The following is a 21,630-nucleotide window of genomic DNA, read 5'->3' as shown; positions in this document are numbered from 1 at the left end:
ATCTCTATTTTAATAAGCACAAGTTTATCAGCTGAGCATACACCAGGGGAATAGGTTTGGACCTTGCACCAGAGCCCTTGCTGTTTATTTAAAGAGCATCCACCGTGTGACAGAGATAAAACACCTAGGAAACATACAAAGCATTGTCAATCTATGTTCCTCCCCTCTGCCCACCCCCAGTTTGGCACAGGTACCGAAGAACTCCTAGGCAGAGGAAGCCCACATGCTGCCACCATGATTCCTACCCCAAATCCTTGAGTTGCCTGAGAAGCATGTCCCAAATGTGCTGCAGAACCAGAAACAAGGAGGAACTAATCCCATTGTTTTCATTTTTATTTTTATTCCTGGTTGAACATGAAAATGCCCAATAGATAACCAAAACTAAGAAGACAGGGTAGTTGTATAGAATATCACAAACAAGACAGCAGGGTCTAAAACACATTCTTCTGCTGGAGAATAGAGTTACTACTGAAGTGCACAGTGCCAAAATATCTCGCTTTAAGGGCCAGTGAAAGCCCCAACAGACAGATCTCCAGCATAAAAGACACCAATCAATTCTTCCTGGCCACCTGATCTCTAGGAAAGCAAACAGAACAAATTTTTTATTTTGTAGTTTTATTACCCCCACCCCCACCTCTCACAAAGGGACGATAACTCGTATGGAGATCTCAGTGCATTTCACAGCAAAAAAAAAAAAAATCAACATAGTTGTGCATAAATCCAACTTTTTCTTTTGCACAAATTACAGTTTGTGTGAAAAGTTAACATGGTTATTTAAACCTTCTGATGCATTCTTACACTTGTATCTTCTCCGCAGAAAACATCTTACCAGATCACAAAGATGTGAGTTCTCATGAGGATGGATCAGGTGCAGCCATTGCCATGGCTGGGAAGTGGCAGATAATGTTATATACACTGACTGGAAGACTACATCAGAAGAAAAAACAGAGTAAGGCACCACTGTTGGAAAAATTAAGGTAGCTTGTAGTTACAACAATAACGAAAGCCATAATAGGTACTATTCTTAATTGCCAGCAATTCTTAGACCTCAATAAAATAGTTATAAAAAACAAAGGATGTTTGTACCTGAATACAGTTTCCTGATATCTGATTGTGTTTCAAATCAATACCCAGTCTTCAGCATAATCAGCTTTTTGCTTTTTTTTTTTTATGGTAAGATGAAAAACCAAAGCCTACAGTCCATGTATTCACAGGTCACATTTCACTGCTTTGTTCTGAGTAACACCACAGGAGAAAAACCAAAACAATCCAAAGGATAGTTTGTAACACTGATACTTCACCTTTGCGATGATTTGATGGGTAGAGAAGTTTAAATACAAAATTGTGTAGTTTCTGTTCTGTTTGAAAGCCTTAGTCCTTAGAAGGGGAAGGTGGAGGAGAAAAGGCCAAACCTCAGTACATTACAACATGAGAAAAAAATCAAAGTCACTCAAAGATTTAATAAAATTAGGAGTTGAAAAGTGTTCAAATTACTTTTCCAATTCAAGTCAATTATTTCAAGTATATTAAAATGTTTCAGAGGAAAAATTTCTCCATGGTTACAATTCTAATTGCTTTTATAAATCCATAAAAAAGAAAGGTAGTCTCTACGTATATTCCATATTCCTCCAAAGCATGCACGCATTCTCTCTGAAGAAAAAAGTTGTCACAATCCAGTTGTTTCTTAACACTGATTTCAGGCGTGTCTTCCAAACACCTCTCCAGTTTTTGCCAAAAAAGGTTTAACGCCGGGCATAAAAGCAGCAATTTGTTGTTGCTGTTGTCTACATGGGTACTGAGCATGTTTCAGTTATTAGAGCTTGATGTAGAAAAAGGTTCCCACGTCACTCCAAAAACCAAACAGTTCTTTCTCTTAGGCAGCTTTTGCAATCGCACCTACTTAGAAGAATCTTATAGAAGTTGGATAAAATCTTCTGGATCATACAAAAAAAACAAGTTGGTTGGATGTATCTGGCAAGTTTGTCTCTACCACCTCGTTTTGAATAGCTTTAAAGTGCCCTAGTTTATTTCTTTATGCTCATTTAAGCTTTCACTATTACATAAAAAGGGGACACTCAGTGTGATTACTGTGTTTCGAGAGACAGGGAAAGAGAGAATATCAGAAACAGGAAACTCATCTGTAAGCAGCTTTTCTAGTTAGTGTCCGTTTGCTGAGCTTGCACAGCAGAGACTGCTTTCCAAAGGGGTTTATGATAAACCCAGCCATCTCCCTGCAATTTAAAGAGAAAACAGTCATAATACAGACACTGCCTCGGTAGAAGTCTCTTCACAGAACTAGTAGACTGATAGCTGTGAAAACTAGAGGGACATAGCTTCTAACTTTAACTCCTACAGACTAAGACAGATCAACTCTGCAGGCTTCTGAGACTGCTTCAGAACATGCACGACTCCCGCTGAGCTACAGCGCACTCTGGGAACTGGCTGCACTCGCAATTAACCCAGATAGAAAGCCATTCTTCTCAACTCCATGATCCAGATTTCTTTAAAAAGGCAAAATAAGGCACCAGCAGAGGGGCAGCTATCCAGTGATTATTAACTCTAATACAGCCCGTTTTCTTGGAAATAAGTGGCTCTGGACTACATTTAAAGTTTTCTGGCTAGATCTCTCTCATATTAGTGACAGAAGTCGACCTCATCTAAATCTAGATACTAACAACATAAACATCTAAATCAGAGCTGATCATGCTAACATAGCTTTATGGAACAGAAAAGTTTATTGGAGCTAATGGTCCTCAAAAAAACAAAAACAACCACCACCACACACACCACTTTTCTAACCTATACTTTAAAACCTTGCTAGACCAGATACCTTGAAGAGAAAGGCAGGGGGGTCACACTACTGCAATTTAGTAGGTAAAGGTTTCACAGTTAGGTTTTAGCTGAGTCCTAACCTCTTGCATGGGGCTCAAAGATCTTGATGCAGTTCCATTATCACCTGGATCACTAGGAAAGCCTATTTTAAAGTTACCACATCAGCTGTCTCCTGTCTTCCTGGGCAGCCTGCAGTTCAACTCAAGTCTTACTATATTATTACTACTACCATTACTGCAATGCAGGATAAGCCGCTGAACAAATAAGCTCCATCCAAAACGTAACATGCAAGAACAGGAAGTTCAAAATACAGAATAAATTTGTTTTCCTTCCTAACAATAATATTTTGCGTTTACATGGATGCAACATAAGCACATTTAGTACAGCTGATTTTTTTCCTCAGGTATTTACTGTGGCAGTCTGCTTGTACAGCAGTGTAAAGCCATTTTCCACACGCCATGGGGAAGAGCTCAGTAAAAGGGAGAATCACAGAACAGGCAAATATCTCATTGCACAGTATTACAAAACAAGAGCATTTGGGAAATGAAAGGTAAAGTCACACTTGGCAGCTGGTATGTCACCTTACTCCTCTGGATCCCATGGAGCTAATCTGTAAGACCCAAGGCCAAATACTCTGTTCTGACAGGACACATACCCACACATTCACTTGCTTTGCCTTTACCTTCATCAACAGCTATCTACTTCGGGACTTACTTCTTTGAGGAAGTATTTAGTACACCAAGGTGTTTCTGTTTCAGCACGAAGCCTCTCTTCATTCCTCTGTCGTTCTTCAAGGGCTCGCTTGTGCTCTGTAGCTTTATCGATGTCTCCATCCCGCAGAGACTCTGTTACATGTTGCCACAGCCTCCTACAAACCAAGTTTATAACTTTAGTTTTCAGAAGTTTTCTCAGTCTGCAGCCTCACACTGCAGAGCAAAATCACTGCACGCTCCCCTCCACTTACACAGGACAAAACATAATGGTGCAGCACAGATGGAAGGGCTTGTGGCCAAGCCTTACATCTGCAGCAGCAGTATGGAACAGATAGAATGGCTCTGAGGCTTTGGCTGTGCCAGTCTAACGTCTGTTTGCCTTTAGAAGCTGCTGTGGAAGTGGAATTCAACAGGCAGTTTCTTGGGAGGACCTCCCTTGGCAGGAACTGCCCAGATGCATAGCTGATGGTTAAAAACAGAGCAGATAACAAGGCTTTGCTCTAGCAGCACTTCAACTCATAAGACTCTGTCCATGAACAAAAGGGACAAGGTAAACAACCACATGCCTGTGCACACTGATTTCTCATCACCATTATGCACTTAATTTGGGGGGCTTCGTTGTTGTTTTGTTTTTTAAAAGCAAATAAAGATCAGTGCTGCTAAGCATTATTCACAAATAATATCTCCATTTGTAGGTCTTCCCAGGGTATTCACCAGACTGCTCAGGACAAAAAGGGTCAGATGGCAGTAACCAGATATTTTACCTAGATTCAAATGGTCCTTGCTTCTCGATGGGCCGGACTCGCTTTCTTGTCACCACCAGTTTTGTCAAGTCCACGTGTTTTGTCTCCCCGTTGCTGTAGGTGAACTCGAGCATGCTGTTCCACTCTCCTTGCACTCTGCACACCACTGTGTTTGTCGTGTTCTGCTTCACTTCACCCGTGACTCTAGGGAACGTTAGTTTTTATTCTTAAAAGGCCATGGCTAAAGCCACCTTAAGACTATTCATTGCATTAATCACATCTCCATTCTGAATGAGTTTGTACACTTGTCACACTGCCTTTACAAATGTCAGTTGCTTGAATTGCATTTGCATGGAGAAGCTCAAAGAACAAAGTGACTTTCACTCATTGCTCCAGTTCTCTTCACGTTACTCAGGAAACTCAGTTTTTGGCTTCAGCTTAAACTTGTTCCAAACCTTTTAGGGGGATTTGAAGTGAAAAAGGAACTAACACAAAGTATATCACATGTAACAAGGAATTGATCATTTCCACTTGAAATACCACATCAGGTATATAGTTCAAATTTTAAAAATACAAATCAAAATGCAGCTTTCTACCGGGACTATCGCACTACCTGCTGGCACTTTATTTTATGCCACTGTCCTCCATATGTAAGTGGTCTCATATCTATGTTGCTCATATAAGCATCACACACACAAAGGCAGAAGGCAAGGTAGGAAATTCCACACTACCGGATGAATCAGGATAACAAGGTATTAAAAATGTCTTTCTAATATCCAACATCTCATCCAAAGTCTCGCTCAGATGAAGTTCAAGTATTGCCATAAGCACACACACACATTTTTCTTTTCAACATCAAGACCTGTCCAAAGGCCACCTGACACCCATTTCATCACGAATTAAAGAGCAGAAACGTACCGAGCATATTGCAAATTGCCACGTTCAAGTAGAAGTTGTGATTCTTCCTCCCAGAAAGAACAAACTAGTGTGTTCACAAACTCTGCAAACAATGCTTAAGACATGCTCTCACTTGTCAGGTGCTGCAAGTTTCAAAGGACACTATCTCCAGCTTCAGCTAAACTCCAATTACCTTTGCACAGCTTCTATAATCATACCCAACTCCACACCACTGGTCTGCTCTCACTTACCCTGAACAGCTGCACACAATGGAAAGCAGCTCCTCTGTGCTCCCACCTTGCCCACACAAAAGCACCAGAAATTCTGAGGAAGGAGGAGAGCAGCACACAGCTGTGCCACGTTCCCTCTTTCATATGCACTGGTCACCTCCATCTGTATCTACCCATGCCCTAGTGCTCAAGCACAGTTTTTTATTACAAAAATTTAAGATTCATTCATGAAAAGAGGACTGAGTTAGTGTAACATGGGCAATAAGAGCACATTTACATTCAGCTGTTTTTTCCTGAAGTTAACAAATGGTAACAGTTTCTGAAAATAACTGAAGGAGCAGGCCACAAGCCAGTAGCCTTCATTTTGTCTTGCCTTCTCACCCTGGGGCTCTCAGCCCTCGCTGAAGCCCCTTGTCCTCCTTCCTGCAGATCTGCATATAGGCTGCATCCACAGCACGGCAGAGACCTGCACGTCCAGGCTTTGCACTTACATCTCCCCAGGACTGAGCTCTTCATCTTTCCAAGTGCTGTGTGGTGACACTGACAACCCAGTACTTTAATAGCACTCATAAAATTGTTGCCTCTACTTAGCTTAAAGCAAATAAGGTTTTATCACTCGTGCAGCATTACAAGGTGCAGTGCTGAGCAGCTAAATGAAACTTATTGTGACCTCTATTTCCTCCTGTTGTATTACTCTATGGCATACAACCATTCCCAGCATTGCAGATGATTATCTGCCTGAACTAATGGTGATTAAAAACCTGGTAGCGTTTATTTGCTAACTTGGCATGATTGCTATATGCCTAGTTATTACTAAATCCTCAGTTTCAGCAAGCTAAAGGGGTGCAGGACCAAGGAGCCGATACCTAGCTGAGCTCTAACAAGGGTCACTACAAAAATCTGTAACATTGCCATGGCAACTCACTCACGTTCTGCATAACCATGACAACGCTGCTGCCTCCCCATCAAGAGGTTCCTTTTGGAAATGTCCAGTCATAGCCATGTCACATTTCCAGGAGTTACAGCACCTTGAACAGATCTGGCCAAGAAAGCCTCTATATCCATGAATAATTTCATCGACACAAATAACAAAACATTTTCCGAAACCAAATTATTAAAGTGAAATTTATGGCTTATTTTTATGGCATAAGAGGAGCTATTGAAAGATGTAAGGAATAGTCTGAACAGTGGAAATAAGGATCCCAAATGATACATTTTTGCTCTGTTTCAATCATGATGCTTTTTCATCACACAAGCTTCAGTTTTCCAGATGCCACTGGGCTGGGGAGGTATGTCTACCTGGAGGGTCTCCTTAAGTTGCTTAAATTTGATAGAATTTCTGTATGAGAAGCATAAGAGGAAGACCACTAACTAACAGAAGACTATTTACTCACATTCTCTGTAGTGTTTTTACCTTTTCATTAAATGCCAGCTGGGGACTCCTTCCATATGACAAGTAACACTGCTGAGGTATTCAGCGAAGAAATGCAAGGGAATACAACTACAAAGCACGTTACAAACACACAACCCTTTGTGGCGGTAGGATCAGCCTCATTTCAAGCAACATGCAAATGGAAAACCAAGAAATACTAAGTCAGCATTAAGAAATCTGCAGCAGCCAGGAAGAAAAGTCAGGAGCCCTGTTTTCCCAGCAGTTTGAACCAAGAGTCAGACAAACATGGAATTCCCTTACTGCCTCTACAAACAACCTAACTTTTCCTTGAGGATCACAAGAAGCAGGGATATTAAGACCACAGCGATACCTACCTCAAGTATTCATGAGCAGCAAAAACAGCTAACTCTCAGACTATCAAAACACTGTTACTCAGCATCCAGAACAGGGCAGTTGCATAGCTACCGGAGTTCTAGAGCACAAAACTATGTAGAAAAATAGGGAAAAAAAAGAAGCGTCCTCACCGATGCAATTTGCCACCATACAAGGGCTTGGTGTGGAAGTTGATACTTGCAGAATAGCCAGTCTTTGCACAGTTGATGTTGACTTTTCCTCCCAGTTCTACCCAAGGAACGGTTAAAATTGATCGAGCGTATGCACAGGGCAGAGAGAAAGTATATTCCTCCTCATGTTCCAAGAGACTTAAGAGACCTGTGTGAAGAAATTTAGGACACCTTAAATTAGCACCATTTTAGAAATGATCAAGTTAGTGATTGAAATATATCCAATACTGCATCTGACTACATTTCCTCACAGACCCCTCACACAAATGACATTTATTACAGATTCAGGAAAATGTTTCTCGATAGAAAGTACTAACCTGAGTACCACAACATTTCAAAAAAGAAAAATGCATTTATCCTAACAATATTGATCTACAAAGTACAATACTGTGCTGTGCAACATACTTTTCAGTCATATGTGAAAGGGCTGTTGCTGTCTTAAAAGCAGTTCCAGAACACAGCAACACAAGATTTACGCTGCCAAAAGGAAATAATGAGTGAGTACCCTGAGCTGCAGTTCTTGAGGGAGGGTAATATTCCTGTTCCATTTCCTCTCTACTTAATAGATCCTACCCTATCTGAAGGCAGATAGCAGAGAATCTTCCCTGCTACACTTACCTGCCAAGATAAACTCAACTCTTTCCTGACAGTAGCTTTTGCAATAAATGTCAAGAATCTCATAAAAACTAGAATTTTTCTTTGGGCTTTAAGATACATGGTTTTGTTTGAGTCCTACCAAAAAAAAAAAAAAAAAAAAAAAGACACCACACAAAATCTACCTCTCAGCATTACAAAATCATAGCATAACAACTGACTGCTGTCTGCATCGACCATGCCTCTGCAGCATGCCATCGCTGTGCACCTCTGACATTACTTTTCTAAGTTTCTCTTGTTTTTTAGACTCGTGACATGATTTGAGAAATACCCTAGAGGAGACATGAGCTTGTGAAGTTACCTGCTACAGGCAAAGCATCGAGATGTGCCTTCCACATCTCCTGCCGTGCTCACTCCCTTGTCAGGTATGCAGTTTGCAGTTACATGCCTGTCCCCTCACGCCCCCGTGGCTGTGCAATATACACGAGGAGCACAGAGTGGGCAATGCTGTCTCATCTCTTGCAGGAATTACTAGCACTAAATGGAAATTACAGTTACCCTCCTCTGTCCCTAACAGATCCAATTAAAACTTAAACAGTAAGATACATAAGAGCAATACATGCAAATGAACAACACTTCTATTTAATAAATATCTGATGGAAGTTAATTCGTCCAATGCTTGGGAACATTCACAAACACCGATTTGCAGTAACTGCCCTTTGGTTTGAAATTCAACATTTTATTTCCAAATACAATCCTGATTTTTGGCAAAGAGTAAACTTATGTAGTGTGTCATCCCCCTTCTCTCCCAGTACGAAAACTGCTGCTTATAATGAGAGCTTGCAGTATCTTCTGTGCTTTGTAAAGTACTAAATCACCAAATGACTGTACATTAAGGCTCTCAGATCTGAGATTAAAGGAGAACCAGAAGTACAAGTAAAAAATGAAAACCCACAACAGCAACTGACACCTCCGCAAGCAGATTTTTCTGAAAAGTCTTTGAAACAAAACTACCAAGCAGCATTCACTTGTTGTGTGCCTCTGGCAAAAGTACATCAAGTTTTTCTCTCAAATTAGCATTTTTAACAATATTCTAAAGTGAAAAGGAAAAACATTATGCTTACCCTCACCAACCATTGTCACTCCTATTGACATTCCTAAGAATTTACTTTTTGTCCAGACGTGAGCATTGACACACATCTTCCTCTCTACACACTCAGCATAAAACCCTGAGACGGGAGGATGGTGGGACACTTGCTCAGCCACAAATTTTACTGTATAGTAGTCCGACTCTGTTTGGCCTTCCAGATCTTTAGACAGAGTTACTTGCTCTGAGGGGGAGTGAGCAGGTAAGTTACTGCCAGTGTCAGCAGCTACTTCACTCTTCGGCATCCTCCAAGAGCAGTGAAACGTTTCCCCGATGATGGGATTGTACGGTTTCTTGGCGATAGCTCCTTTGCGACCTTCATGAAACGAAGTGAGATAATACTCAACGAAGCGGATCATCCTCTCCTCGGGGGTGGTGCCGTTTGTGATTGCAATGAAGAGATCCGGGTGGGACATGAAGTCCGCATACATCTCCAACAACGATCGCTTCTCTAAAATAAAAGTAGGAAGAACCACCTGAAATAAAACAAAACCCCAGAACACCTCGTAAGTGAAATGAAGAGGCAGGCATTTTTATAAGGGAAGTTTTCAGGTGTCAGTTTTCATTCCGTCTTGCTTTGGACACTGCACTTCCAGACTGAACCTTATTGTCCCTCTTCAAAGGTATGAGGGAAACAGAGCTCATCTGAGGTCTCAGAATTAATTTACAAGGAAAAAAGAACATAATAGGTACAATTAGGACAGAAGTATTTGAAAGGGACTGAGCACCCCTAGCATAAATAAATCAACTGCAAAGAAAGAGATAATGTGTTCCACATGTCTGCAGAGGAGAAAACAAACAGGAAGGAGCTCAAACTATAGCAAGGAAGGTTCAGAATAGAAGTTATGAAAGGTTTTGTCTAATGGAGAGAAAAGCATGCAAGCTATGCCAATACGCTTGACAGCCTGCAGAGTCTCTCACCATAGAAAATAGGACAACCATCAATCAGAAATTAAATTAATCCTTTACCTTTGAGCAGAGGATCTTATAACTTCCTCATATTTATCCACCATGACAAAAAAGAAGTGGTATCTCTTGCTGGGCCATGAAAATATTTTAAAGAAAGAGGCTATATCAGTCTTTTCCTTCCCCATAGTGGCAACTAACCTCATGTCATTTACTCTGTTGTAATGAGCAAGACAGAGTGTCTCAACCATGAGATCCAACAGTCCATTTAAATCAGCTGCATTCAAAGAGGTGTCTTCACACTTCAGTTACTTACTCTTGTTAAGTCCATGCCAAGTTTCAGCTGAGACAAGAGATGCAAGATAACACTGCGCTGCTCCTCCACTGCTCCCACGTTATCTTCTTTATCATCACCGATATCCTCCAGCTCCTCATCTGGATTTATTTCTTCAGGTTCCTGCAATAAGAGCCATAAACATCAGCTCAGAGATGGGACTGTCCACACAGTATCCGAAAAAGCATTTAATATTGTAACTATCCCTGCATGATAAAAGAGACTAACCAAATCCCTGCAAAGGCCTACAGAGTAGGATATTCTCCGAGGCTGCTGAAGAACTCAAAAGGCCATTGAGATCAGTCAGTGCAGATTTTACTCAGAATATTCTGGCTAAGATTTCTCATCATCTCTCACACAGGTCAGAAAAGAGCATAAAAGCAAACACGACTTGTTTTCCTGTAGCTTTGTGAACTAATAGAATGGCAAGCCTTTTACACATACGAAAATAGTGAAGCAAAATCTAGCAGGAATTCTGGCCACCTTGATGACACCCTTCCACCTCTACACTACCACCTCAACTCCTTCCAGTGTTGTTGCCATCATCGTTTCAAAGGCTGCATCAAAGAGTAGTTCCTAGTTACCTGCTTCCTGTCATGCAAGATGACAATTAACGTATCTACAGGCCTCTGTTAGTACAACTCAAGTGCCCAGACAGACTAGCAGAAATAAAATGAGCACCATTTCAACAACCACCATCCCGCAAGCAGGAAAGATGAATGCTTCAGTGGAAGGGAGGTGTATTTCCAGCTCTGAGTAGTGTCTTCTTAGGACAAACAGCTGGAAGGAGGCAGGTGCAGAGGGGAGATGCACTGAATGCCACCAGAGGGCAGCGATATGCATCTGCCCAAAGGCAGACCTTCTCCCTTGGTCAGCCGCCATCAGCTCAAGGAAAATTTTTGTCACACCCAACCATGACAGAAAACACCAGGGTCCACAACCTTGTGCAGCAGAGCCCATAACCTGATGGAAGATGCAGTGTCACACAAGTGAGTCCTTTCCAAGGATGCGACACCATTCTTCTATCATGAATAACAGAGCTGAAAATATGGAGTGTGATAATACTAGGCGTATCCCAACTACAGACAGGAGCACACATTAAGTACTTGGCCTTATAGAACAGTTCAGGTTGGAAGGGACCTTAAGGATCATCTAACTGCAACCCCTGTGCCATAGGAAGGCATGCCATCCACTAGATCAGGTTGGCCAAGGCCCCATCCAGCCTGGTATTAACTCCTTTAACTATTATAAGAAGGAAGGAATCAAAGTGATAAATTTGAAAGCTCTTGGGTCGTTTGCTTTTTGTTTGTGGGTGTTGTTTTTTTTATATTTCATGACAACTAGTCTGAATTATTTAAAAACATATAAACTATGGCAACCGAAAAATCTTCAGGTTTTATATTGCTAAAAGATAGCAAAGTGAAACATGCTGCTGCAGGGGCATACAGTGCATTGCCTTTTCATAATGATACAGTCTTATGCAAAGAACTGTGTGAAAACAACTGGTATAGAAATAATGCAATTACGATTTTCTACCTCAGTTGGGAAATCATGTTCTTTTTAAATAATCCTGTTCTTTTACTTTAGTATTTTGCACTTCATATTCTTTTTGACAGTTCTAATGATATAGGCTATAGCTGTATTTCAAAACAGTAAGCCATCCTGAAGTCAAGTGATGAGAGTTGCTCAGATTAAAAAAAACAGATGCAGTAAGAACTGGAAAAGAAGGACAGGGAGATTTAATAGCTGGAGACTGGCAATTTTGTCTCTCATCTACTTAGGCAGCTCTTCTTGGGTTTATTTTGAGAGCATCATGAATTCCAATTAGGTTTTTTTGCACTTCAATTTCCAGTTGTTTTAGATCAAAATGCAAAGGAATAGTGCCTATTTCAACACCTTACATTACCCTCCCAATTGGCTCCCTCTTTTTGACAGCTTGTTCCAGAAAGCAGCAAAATGTATTGAAAAAGCAAGGTATGCAACTTTAATTTACTGCAACTCCACTCACTCGTCCTCTAAACCAGCTAATTGAAAAGCATAAGAATTGTATTTAAATCATATTCACATAATATGATCAAAACAGATATTCCTCAAAATAATTCCCCACAGAAAGAGGATTTTCACATTACCTTACCCTTGTTAGCTGGCAGGGCTCTGCGATGCACTGCTCTTCTCTGACAGATGCTGGCTTGTTTATCTCTGCTGGGAAATTCTGAGCTGCTCCATTTTTGAAGTGGTTTGAAAGAGGTATCTTTGGTTCCAGCCAATTGATCGTTGTTCCTGAAGCAAAAGAAAGTTTGCGCTGAAACTTGTTCATCCTCCGGAAGGTCAACAAACAGCAGTTTTCACAAAACAGCTTTTTGAAGAAAAAGCTGAAAGCAGATCGTTCCTTCTGCAGCCAATCCCTTCAGCAGCCACCGAACAAAGGTGGTGCAATGAGACACCACCTCCAGTGATCATTAGCACAAACCCTGCGATTGGCGAGCTGTAATATGTGCAACTTGTACTGGAGGAACTAGTTGGTGTCAGGAAAGGTGTAATCAGACGCTTCAGGAAGAACCCAATATCACCCGAACGTAACCCTGACAGTTTTCTTGAACTGGAAGTAAGCAGTGCACTTTTTTGTACCTTCTCAAACCCAGCTCGGTTCTAGACTAAAAAAAGTTGGAGCAGGAAAAGTTTCACTGCCAATGTTTTCTCTGGAGAGGGCAGTCGCCTTTTCTTGGCTGCAAAGGAGGCAGGCACACGCTGTTGAATAAATAATAGGTGCTTAAAAAAAGCTGCAGGGCTTGGAAAGCTATTACCCACTCAATGATTCCAGCATCTCTAGTTACTCCCGGCTAATTTATCACAATGGATCAAGTTCCTCATCAATAATGCAAATGTTCCATTCTTTTTCAAAGGCTAATAAGTGTACAGGTGACTCCAGTAGGGTTTGATGAAGAAAAACAAACTGTGACAAGCCATCTCAGTTAGGTTGCAAACGCAGAAGTTATTAGGAAGCCAGAACTTGTAGCACCAATAGAGCAGCTCCCTGGGCTTAGGAACCAACACCAGGAAGGTTGCTGTCCCTTCCTATCTTATCCACAGTCCGTCCTTTCCAGATCTTCTGCTTTTAATGTTCAGTTTTTAACTCCAGCCTCAATTATGCATCATCCTATTTGCTGGTCCTCCCCTCTCCACCCATCTCTAGGATTTACCTAGATAACTTTAGCTTTAACTATTTAACAATATAAATCCTTTATTTCATGGTAAAAGCTAAATTAATTACACCTTTGAACTAATATGCACTGGCAAAGCAAGTACTACAAATACAATAAGAATATGGGAAAGGTAAGAGACTAATTATGAGTGTACTTTTTGGCATACTTATGTCTGACATATCTGTTGTATAATACAAGCATGAGTATCCACAAATCTTGTTTACAAAAAGGCACTGAGTAAGCTCTTGTAAATTCTTTGCATCTTATTGTGATTTTTCAAATAGAAAACCAGATGCTCAGTTCTGTACGCTGCACACAAATTTGGTGGAACAATTCTAGTAAGCACCTATTCACTTTAAGCTATTTGACTGTGCAGGCATAGCAACATATTAGGCTTTGGGTTTTGTGGTGTTGTTTTTTGTTTCTGTGTTTTTGTTTTGTTTTGTTTTTTGTCATTTGTTAGTTGTAGTGTGTTCTTTTTGTCGGTGGTAGGTAGTTTTTTGTTGTTGTTTTAAACTTTAGCCAATTTGCATTTGCCTACAAGGCTGTCCACACCTCAGAAAGGAATTCAATATTTATTTTAGTTTGTGTTTTAGACAAGTATGTTAAGCCAAAATATGAATATTGATACCTAAACAGTATTAGTAATATCCCATGCAAATTCAAAGTTTTGTATTTGAATGCTTAACTAGAAATGAAAGCTACACACATGTAAATGCTTACAACAGGCATTAAGTATGTAAAAAAGTCATAAGAGCATGAGATTCAGCAGAGCTCTGCTAGACAACACATATCCTTAGAGTCTTCGACCCCATAAAGTTCCCCCTCCACTATTACTGTTCCCGAGCTGCCAGTTACATCCCAAAGGCAGCCACCTTTTCGTTGTGCCTTAGGTACTTTTTTCTGTTGTGAGATGATCCACAGCAATTAGAAATAAAGAAATCCAGAGGAAAAAAAATAAATGAAAATATTCACAAGAGCTCTAAGCAACACCAGTAATCAAACTCTACAAAAGCTCAGAAGAAATGAGGCAGCCAGCAGTTTTATCTGCCCATAGGAAACTGGATTTAGTGGAGCAAGCATTTTTCACAACTGAAGAAGGAACGGCTTCTTGTCTGTGATAGGGTCCAGCTCTCCGTGAACATCTATACCCACCTGCTGGTAAGGATCCCTTTTGTTGTGAAGCATGTTGTAACTGGAGAATATGGAAGCAGTCATTTAAGCAGTTCATGGTTGCCATGGAAGTTGCTTTGAGCATTAATAGGTCTTGATCCAAGGACGTAAGGTGACCGGAGACAGGAAGGCATTCTATGCTCCTGATCAAGTCTCTCTGCTGGCCCTCAGCCTGAGACATCATCTACCAAACAAAGTAGGTATTTATCAGAAGGTGCTGGAAGCGTGCTGTGTGATGTGGCAGACACACACAAAAGGAACCCAAATGATTTTACAATGATAAAACTACCTGGTAACAGGTGTATATAAATTTAACCATACTTTGTTTCTTCTTGAAGCCACTAAAACGTCATTAAATACATGACAAAATAAGCACTAAAATACGTGGCACCTTGTTAACGAGCAAAAGAGTATCACAGATTCTTCGGTAATACATGGAAGTGAAGAAGAATCAGAACACAGTACTTGCTACAGTAAATAGCAAACACTGTCAGGCTTGGCTGGTAGGGACACACACCAAAAAAAAACACTTCACACACACCATGTGAAGAATAATTAAGCTCTGTGACTTGCTCAGCCTGCAAGAGAACCTTAGATCCTTTCCATGGGTACCCAGATCTTTTCATTCCCTACAAGAACGGATCCAGCCTTCTAAAGAAAAAGAGCTCTACCACTCAGTTCAGTTCAAACTGCACAGGATTCTCCTTTATCATCAGCACTGCCATTATGCTTACAGGACCACTATCTCACTGTTTACTTTGCAGAGGGAGTAAAAAGAGTGGCAGAATTGTCACCTTAATTACATGTTGAAATTACAACTTTCCTGTTGTCATTTTTGCCCTTGTTCTCCCTTCAGTCCCTTTCCTGCTTCCTCTGGAACATCACAGAACCTGCAACAGCACATTTGCCTGCAAGAGGTAGAGCTGTAACACACACCAGCTATCAAGCATTAGTCTTCAGAAGAAAATATATTATTTGAATTCCTCTTTGAGCTTACAGAAGCAGAAGATTGCTTGACTTTGAATCATAGGGATGAAAGCAGACTCCTCTACCTGCTAGTCACTCTTCTGAGGAGGAACAACAAACAGCATTAATGCAACTGGATACCGCTACCCCTGTGAGCATTATGCATTCTGGCGGGTAAGTTAAACATAAAAACAGATTGATTAAGCAGAGCAGAAGAAGGATTTCTTGAAAGAATCCAAGATGCATTCATGCATTTAACTGCTACAGTACTATTTAGGTTTTTAATTTAGCAATTCTGGCAGTATTTCACTATTTTTGCTGTACCATTGCCTGCAATCTCCTCCAGGAACTGCTTTTATGCTTTTAAGGTTTTACACTACTCAAGCAATAGGTATTCATCCAACTTCACGGTATGTGGTATTTGGAAAATTTATGGGCTTGGCTACAGAGCACGCTACGGCGTGAATTTGCATATCACTTGGCTCTTTGGAAGTGGAGTTCACTGTGCACATTCAGACTGAGCCTGTCCCAAGTGTCACAGTGCAGAAAGCTAGCAAAACAGTGATGTTTTGCATGGACAAGGCTGTGTAACTAGCACAATACTTGCCTTTTTCCCAGTCATAAATGCAATTCAAGTCTTTGTCTTTTTTTCTAATGTTTTAAAAACTTCTGCTGGGTTAAGAAAAGGACACAAAATTGATTGACAAACAACCACAGCCCTTTTCGTGACCTTTGCTCTTAAGTCATTCACCATGCAGTAGCACCCAAGTGCCTGATTCCAGGATCAGGTCACACAACAGGACAACCCATGTCATATTCAGCACTAACATCCAAACAGACACATCTCCCCTTTCACAGAGCATACTTCAAGCAATCCTAAATCCTTCCTGCTTATTTAATCAGATCTGTATAAAAAAAGAAATGGTGCTGGGGGTGGGAGAGAGAAGCACGGCTGTTGAAAACTGGGTGTCAGAAGCATGCAAGCTATAGCTCTCATTTTACAAACGCATGCACCTGTATTTACTCAAAGTCAGCACAAAGATCCTCTCAGAACTCCTGTTTTGCAAGGTGTTCTTTTCAAGTCATCAGCATGACATGTACTCAGTCAAGAACAAGGGAAAGAAGAAGGGAAAGGGACTGACAGAAGAACCAGCTACAGTGCAACTCATGGGCAAATTAAAGAATCGCCCCGCAGCAGGTAATTTGAAAGAGAAGGGTTCTTCCCATAGCTTCTCAAACTGCGTTTGCAGTATTTGTGCTGTATTATGCTCAAGTGTAACAGGCACGCACCTGCCCTTTGTAATTTCAAGTATTTTAACTGCATCTTAAAAAAAAAAAAAATTGTGGGTGTTGTATCCAAGCATTTTATCTTCAAAATGGTAAGCAAACTAACTGACATTTACAAGGGGTATCATTACTGAGCATTGTCTGTACAGGTCAGAAATTAAAACTGATACATAATGATATTGTGTCACTAAACTCAGTAACAAAGTGTTCTGCACTCTTCAATGTTAAGAAAATTCACTCCACTTTACTCTGAGAAAACCTCCATGGTGAGAATCCCAATTACAGGACACAAGGCACTGCTTCAGTGTTCCAACTCACACACTCTCCTCTTTCCTCCCTCGAATTTAGAAAGCTGTATTGCCATCTGAAAAGTGAAAAATGTATTTCTGAAGCAAGTCCTCACCCTTCTAATTATCCATGCTTGCCAGACGCTTCTTCACTAAATTAAAAAGCCTGCCATTAGAGACTTTTTGTTTTACCAAGGAATGTATCATGCTATGCTAATTACACTGCTAACATTAAAATATGCATTAATAGCAAAACTGCTACAAAATCACACAGGTCCACAATTCAGCAACTAACTGTTTTAGAAGGAGCTTTATATTTGTACACTGTCAATACTCATGAGTTAAATCAACCAACAGTCAGTCCATTCTGTCAGACAAGATGGACAGGTAATCTCCATTCCCGGAGGAATGATAATAATCAGGTAATAATCCCCAAGAGATACTACATCTGAATGTGAAGTGGGGAAAAATGTGTATTTCTAAATTGCTCATTTTCTTTTGCTCTTTTTCAAATCACATCCATCCCTGGACGTGAATTAGCATACCAGATAGCAGTACTAGTATTCTTAAGCATCAGTCATGACCAATTTCTCTTTAGCCACACAAAGTACAAGAACAGCATAGCCAATTCTTCTGTAACTCCAAGGAAGAGCTCAGTAAGTGACGTAACAGTTAAACCCTCATTACCTACCCTGCTAGGACTTGCAAAGATCAGAATACAGAAGTCCATTTTGAGCACAAGGATACTATTGCAGTGCGTGAAAGTCACAGACTATACACCACATACCACTACAAGCCAGGGCAAGTTAACCTCACACAGCTATGCGATAATAGTTTGGGACATACAACTGACAATGTAAGTGTCCAACTAAGAATAGCAGGCTTCTCCACAATCCTAAATATAAGATGATAATTCCTTCAAAAGATCATTAGGTAATTTAGAAGACAAACCTCTCGAACATCTACAAGGTGATCTGGCTGCAGAATAGGAACTCTTTTTCCAGTTGACAATCTGTGATGTCCAACATTGAAAAAAGAAACTGCATTTTGACTGGGTCTTCTTTGCACACCAGGAGAGCTGCCACTTCCTTGAGATGCAAGAGAGAAGCTGCGAGATTTCAGAGGAGGGTTGTTCTAGAGAATAAATAAGCACATGAAGAAAGAGTTACTTCCTAATAATCAGCAAATATTCTGATTTGAGCTGTACAGCGGAACATTTAATTCTAAATTTGTATAGAGCAAGGACAGATGATAAAGTCATAGTAATGTACTGGCAGCAATTTCTAAGTAGAGTATTTTGAATCATCTGTTGACAGTTGCCCTGTTTTACAGTCTAATTATAAACAATCAGTGAAATGAGATGGATCAATACTTTTCACTTCTGACTGGAAAATTAGCCCTTGATCTGCAACAGTTCTAGAAACTGACAGCTAATGGATTCTGCCAGGATAGAGTTCACATTTGAGAGAATGGAATTTCATTCACAACTATTAATTTAAGTAAACATTAACTCAGGATCAACCTCTTGTAGCTTGCTCTATCTTAAAAGCATGATTTTATACAGCTACAATATAGGTTTTGTGGTTACCAAGAGTTTCTATAAAATCTATTATGTTCTCAACCACCAAAAGTCTAGTCTAGTCTAGGAAAACACTGGACTAGTTCTCTAACCTTTAAGCTCCACTTCCTTATCAAACACCAGCTGACCAGTACCCGGTCAGGGAGGGTTAGTCAGCTTTTCAGTGCAAAGTGACTTCACTTTGTCTCATTCCTAAAGCATACTTCTATTACAAGTTAGCTATTACTCAGAGAATTTTTTCTTGTCATGAGTTTCAAGCAAAACCACACACCCTTTTTCTAGTATTTGTCTTAGATAACAGAACAGTTCGTTTGCAACTACCTCTACCACCACCCTAAATTATTTTTGCCCGAGAAAATATCAATCGTACAATACCTTTCCAATAGCTTCTGTGTGATGCTGTGTGCATATTTGTAGCCTGCTAACCCAGTGTTGCCGTTCTTTAGCATCAGTAGCTGAAAAAAGCAAACCAAAAGAATTACCTACATGAAGACATTTTAAAGTATGTGCAAAAAACTGCCTGATACTTCGAAATAGACATGGACATTAACAGTACAAAACTTTTTTTGTTCTCAAATTTGCTCAGCTGATCTGTAATTAGCTATGACATTAAATCACGTTCAACAGAATTAGCAGGTACTTTTTTTTTTTTATTTTTGTAACACAGAAAGAACTGTAACACAGAAATAACTTCTGTATATAAAACTAAAATAACTTCAACAATTACTCCCTACACACATTTTAATTTAACAACGTGCCATATTTTCCTGGAAGCAGAATAAGGTGCCCTGAATTTAAAAAAAGACAGCATATCTTCAAAGAAAGAAGTACTAAAATATATTAGCCCGGATTTCAACAGCCTACAAAATCAGAGAATGGGCTTCTCTAACTGCCACAAGAAAACTAACATACAGAACATTAGGAATAACATAATCCTTTACAAGTGTCAACACAGTAATGTTACCTACAATGAATTAGAAAACTCTGTATCAGTACAGTTTAAAGGACACTATACATGAAGATTAAACCCCCCACCCTACACATCTCAAATTTGTGGTCTTCTGGACATCATCAAGCCCAAAGAGTATGGAACCATCCGTACAGAAGGACAGCTCTTAACTACCTGAAGAGCAGGCTGAAAGTTTCACACACAACACTCATTACAGCAGTCAGTCAAACAAATTCTTTTGCTTTTGGACAGGCAGCCAAGCCCAGAGCGGCAACCACAGGTGGGAGCCAGGAGTGCCTCTAGTGGAAGAGTCCCCTGGCCAAGAACAGAGGTCCTACCTCTTAGTTTATACTGCTCCCCACTGGCAGCATTGACTGTAAAGGTGTGAGAGTCTTCATCACTGGGCGAAATTACAGCTCCTGCCAACTGCAAGGTACCCCTGGGCTTCAGATGTCTTGACTGCTCATTCACAAAGTACTCCAGTAGGCCAGCATCGTTGTTTAAAACAAAAAATCTGCAATGGTGATAAAGCAAACACACAAAACAAAGTCAGCATTTTCCTCTTCTTTTAAGAAGGGAAGGTGAGAACAGATATAATGGAAGTCTTGATTTCTCACAAGTTCACAAGAGACTGGACTGAGACTTAAAAGATTTGTGTCAGTACAACCCCAAACATATGAAATATTTTCCCAACATGTCTGCAGACAAATTAAGTTTGTACTAAATTTTTCTCAGATTGGGATGGATTTCTATAGAACAAGAGAACAACTGTGCTCACAGAAGAATACTACTGCAAGATTTTAAGACTTAAAAGAACATTTTTTTAATCATTTTTTAACTTCTTAATCATGCTTTAATACAAATATTATTCATCTGCATGACAGCTCAACCTATACAGAGAAAAGGATTAAGACACTTTCATCAAGTTTGCCTAATAACATTGGATTTTCCCATTTTCTACTTAAAAAGACTGAAATACACTCATTTAGGCACTGCCAAGAGTCTTTGTTACTAAAAACCACCAGGAAAAAAAAAAAAAAAAAAAAAAAAACTTACCGATATTGCCAACCAGTGACAAGATTGGTGTATTTCATTAAGTAGCCATAAATATTTTCCATGTGATCACTATCACAAAAAAGAAAAAGAAAAGCAATCAGATAATATCAAGTAGTAAAGCTTCAGTTTCTAAGCATCATTATCTATTCCCTGAAAACTAATTTTCACCTTCATTTTTTAGAGCGGCGCTATCTTAAAACACAAAAAACAACTACCAATACTTAACAGATTTGAATCTAATTTCTGAGATTATTTCATAAGACAGTTTAAATGGACTTACTGAACTCCAAACAGTTTCCAGGCATGATTAGTTTCACCAACACTTAAGATTCATTCAACAGTCACTCTGGCCTAGTTTCCGGTAAATATAAACTATGCATGCATACTTATTTTGTGTTCCCCCATTTAAGGAAGCTTTGTAAACAAAATTAACTTTCTTTAGCTTATTAAGAGAACCTCGATCGTGGTCACTAGCCAAAACCTGCCGCTGGGTATTCCTATGGATGGTTCTGCTCGTCCTTAATTTCCAGAATCCTTCCAGACCATACAGGTGCTGTGCAGAAGACAACATGAATGTACAGGCCATATCAAGATATTCTGAAATATAAAGCAAGCCTGAAATGTCTCCTTCTCTGGCCTGGCAGGAAAATCCAGTTGTTTCGAAGCCTGAACTTGCAACACCCACCAGAACTATGAACCCACAAGGGGCACGTAGCATGGAGATTTAACATCGCTACAGACAAAATACATTAGCGCTTCTGAAAATCCATTGTCCAAA

At 40.0% G+C, this 21,630-nt stretch overlaps 1 protein-coding gene across 1 annotated transcript in view; it reads right to left on the bottom strand.

Annotated features, from left to right (window-relative positions):
• Nucleotides 1-315: 315 nt before the first annotated feature.
• Nucleotides 316-21,630, bottom strand: part of OSBPL11 (oxysterol binding protein like 11) — a 34,256-nt gene continuing 12,941 nt past the window's right edge. The window contains exons 2-13 of the mRNA XM_084523251.1: nucleotides 20,853-20,921; nucleotides 20,135-20,310; nucleotides 19,223-19,302; nucleotides 18,220-18,402; nucleotides 14,711-14,912; nucleotides 12,487-12,632; nucleotides 10,335-10,475; nucleotides 9,090-9,588; nucleotides 7,333-7,519; nucleotides 4,310-4,492; nucleotides 3,547-3,700; nucleotides 316-2,231 (exon numbers count right to left, since the gene is read on the bottom strand). Coding sequence (XP_084379377.1) covers nucleotides 2,154-2,231; nucleotides 3,547-3,700; nucleotides 4,310-4,492; nucleotides 7,333-7,519; nucleotides 9,090-9,588; nucleotides 10,335-10,475; nucleotides 12,487-12,632; nucleotides 14,711-14,912; nucleotides 18,220-18,402; nucleotides 19,223-19,302; nucleotides 20,135-20,310; nucleotides 20,853-20,921 — 2,098 coding nt within the window. The 3' untranslated portion in view covers nucleotides 316-2,153. The remainder of the gene's footprint in view (nucleotides 2,232-3,546; nucleotides 3,701-4,309; nucleotides 4,493-7,332; nucleotides 7,520-9,089; nucleotides 9,589-10,334; nucleotides 10,476-12,486; nucleotides 12,633-14,710; nucleotides 14,913-18,219; nucleotides 18,403-19,222; nucleotides 19,303-20,134; nucleotides 20,311-20,852; nucleotides 20,922-21,630) is intronic.

Source organism: Aythya ferina (assembly GCF_964211825.1).
Source record: "Aythya ferina genome assembly, chromosome: 6".
NCBI lineage: Eukaryota > Metazoa > Chordata > Aves > Anseriformes > Anatidae > Aythya > Aythya ferina.
The sequence above is the reverse complement of the archived record's forward strand: the minus strand, read 5'-3'. Positions and strand labels throughout refer to the sequence as shown.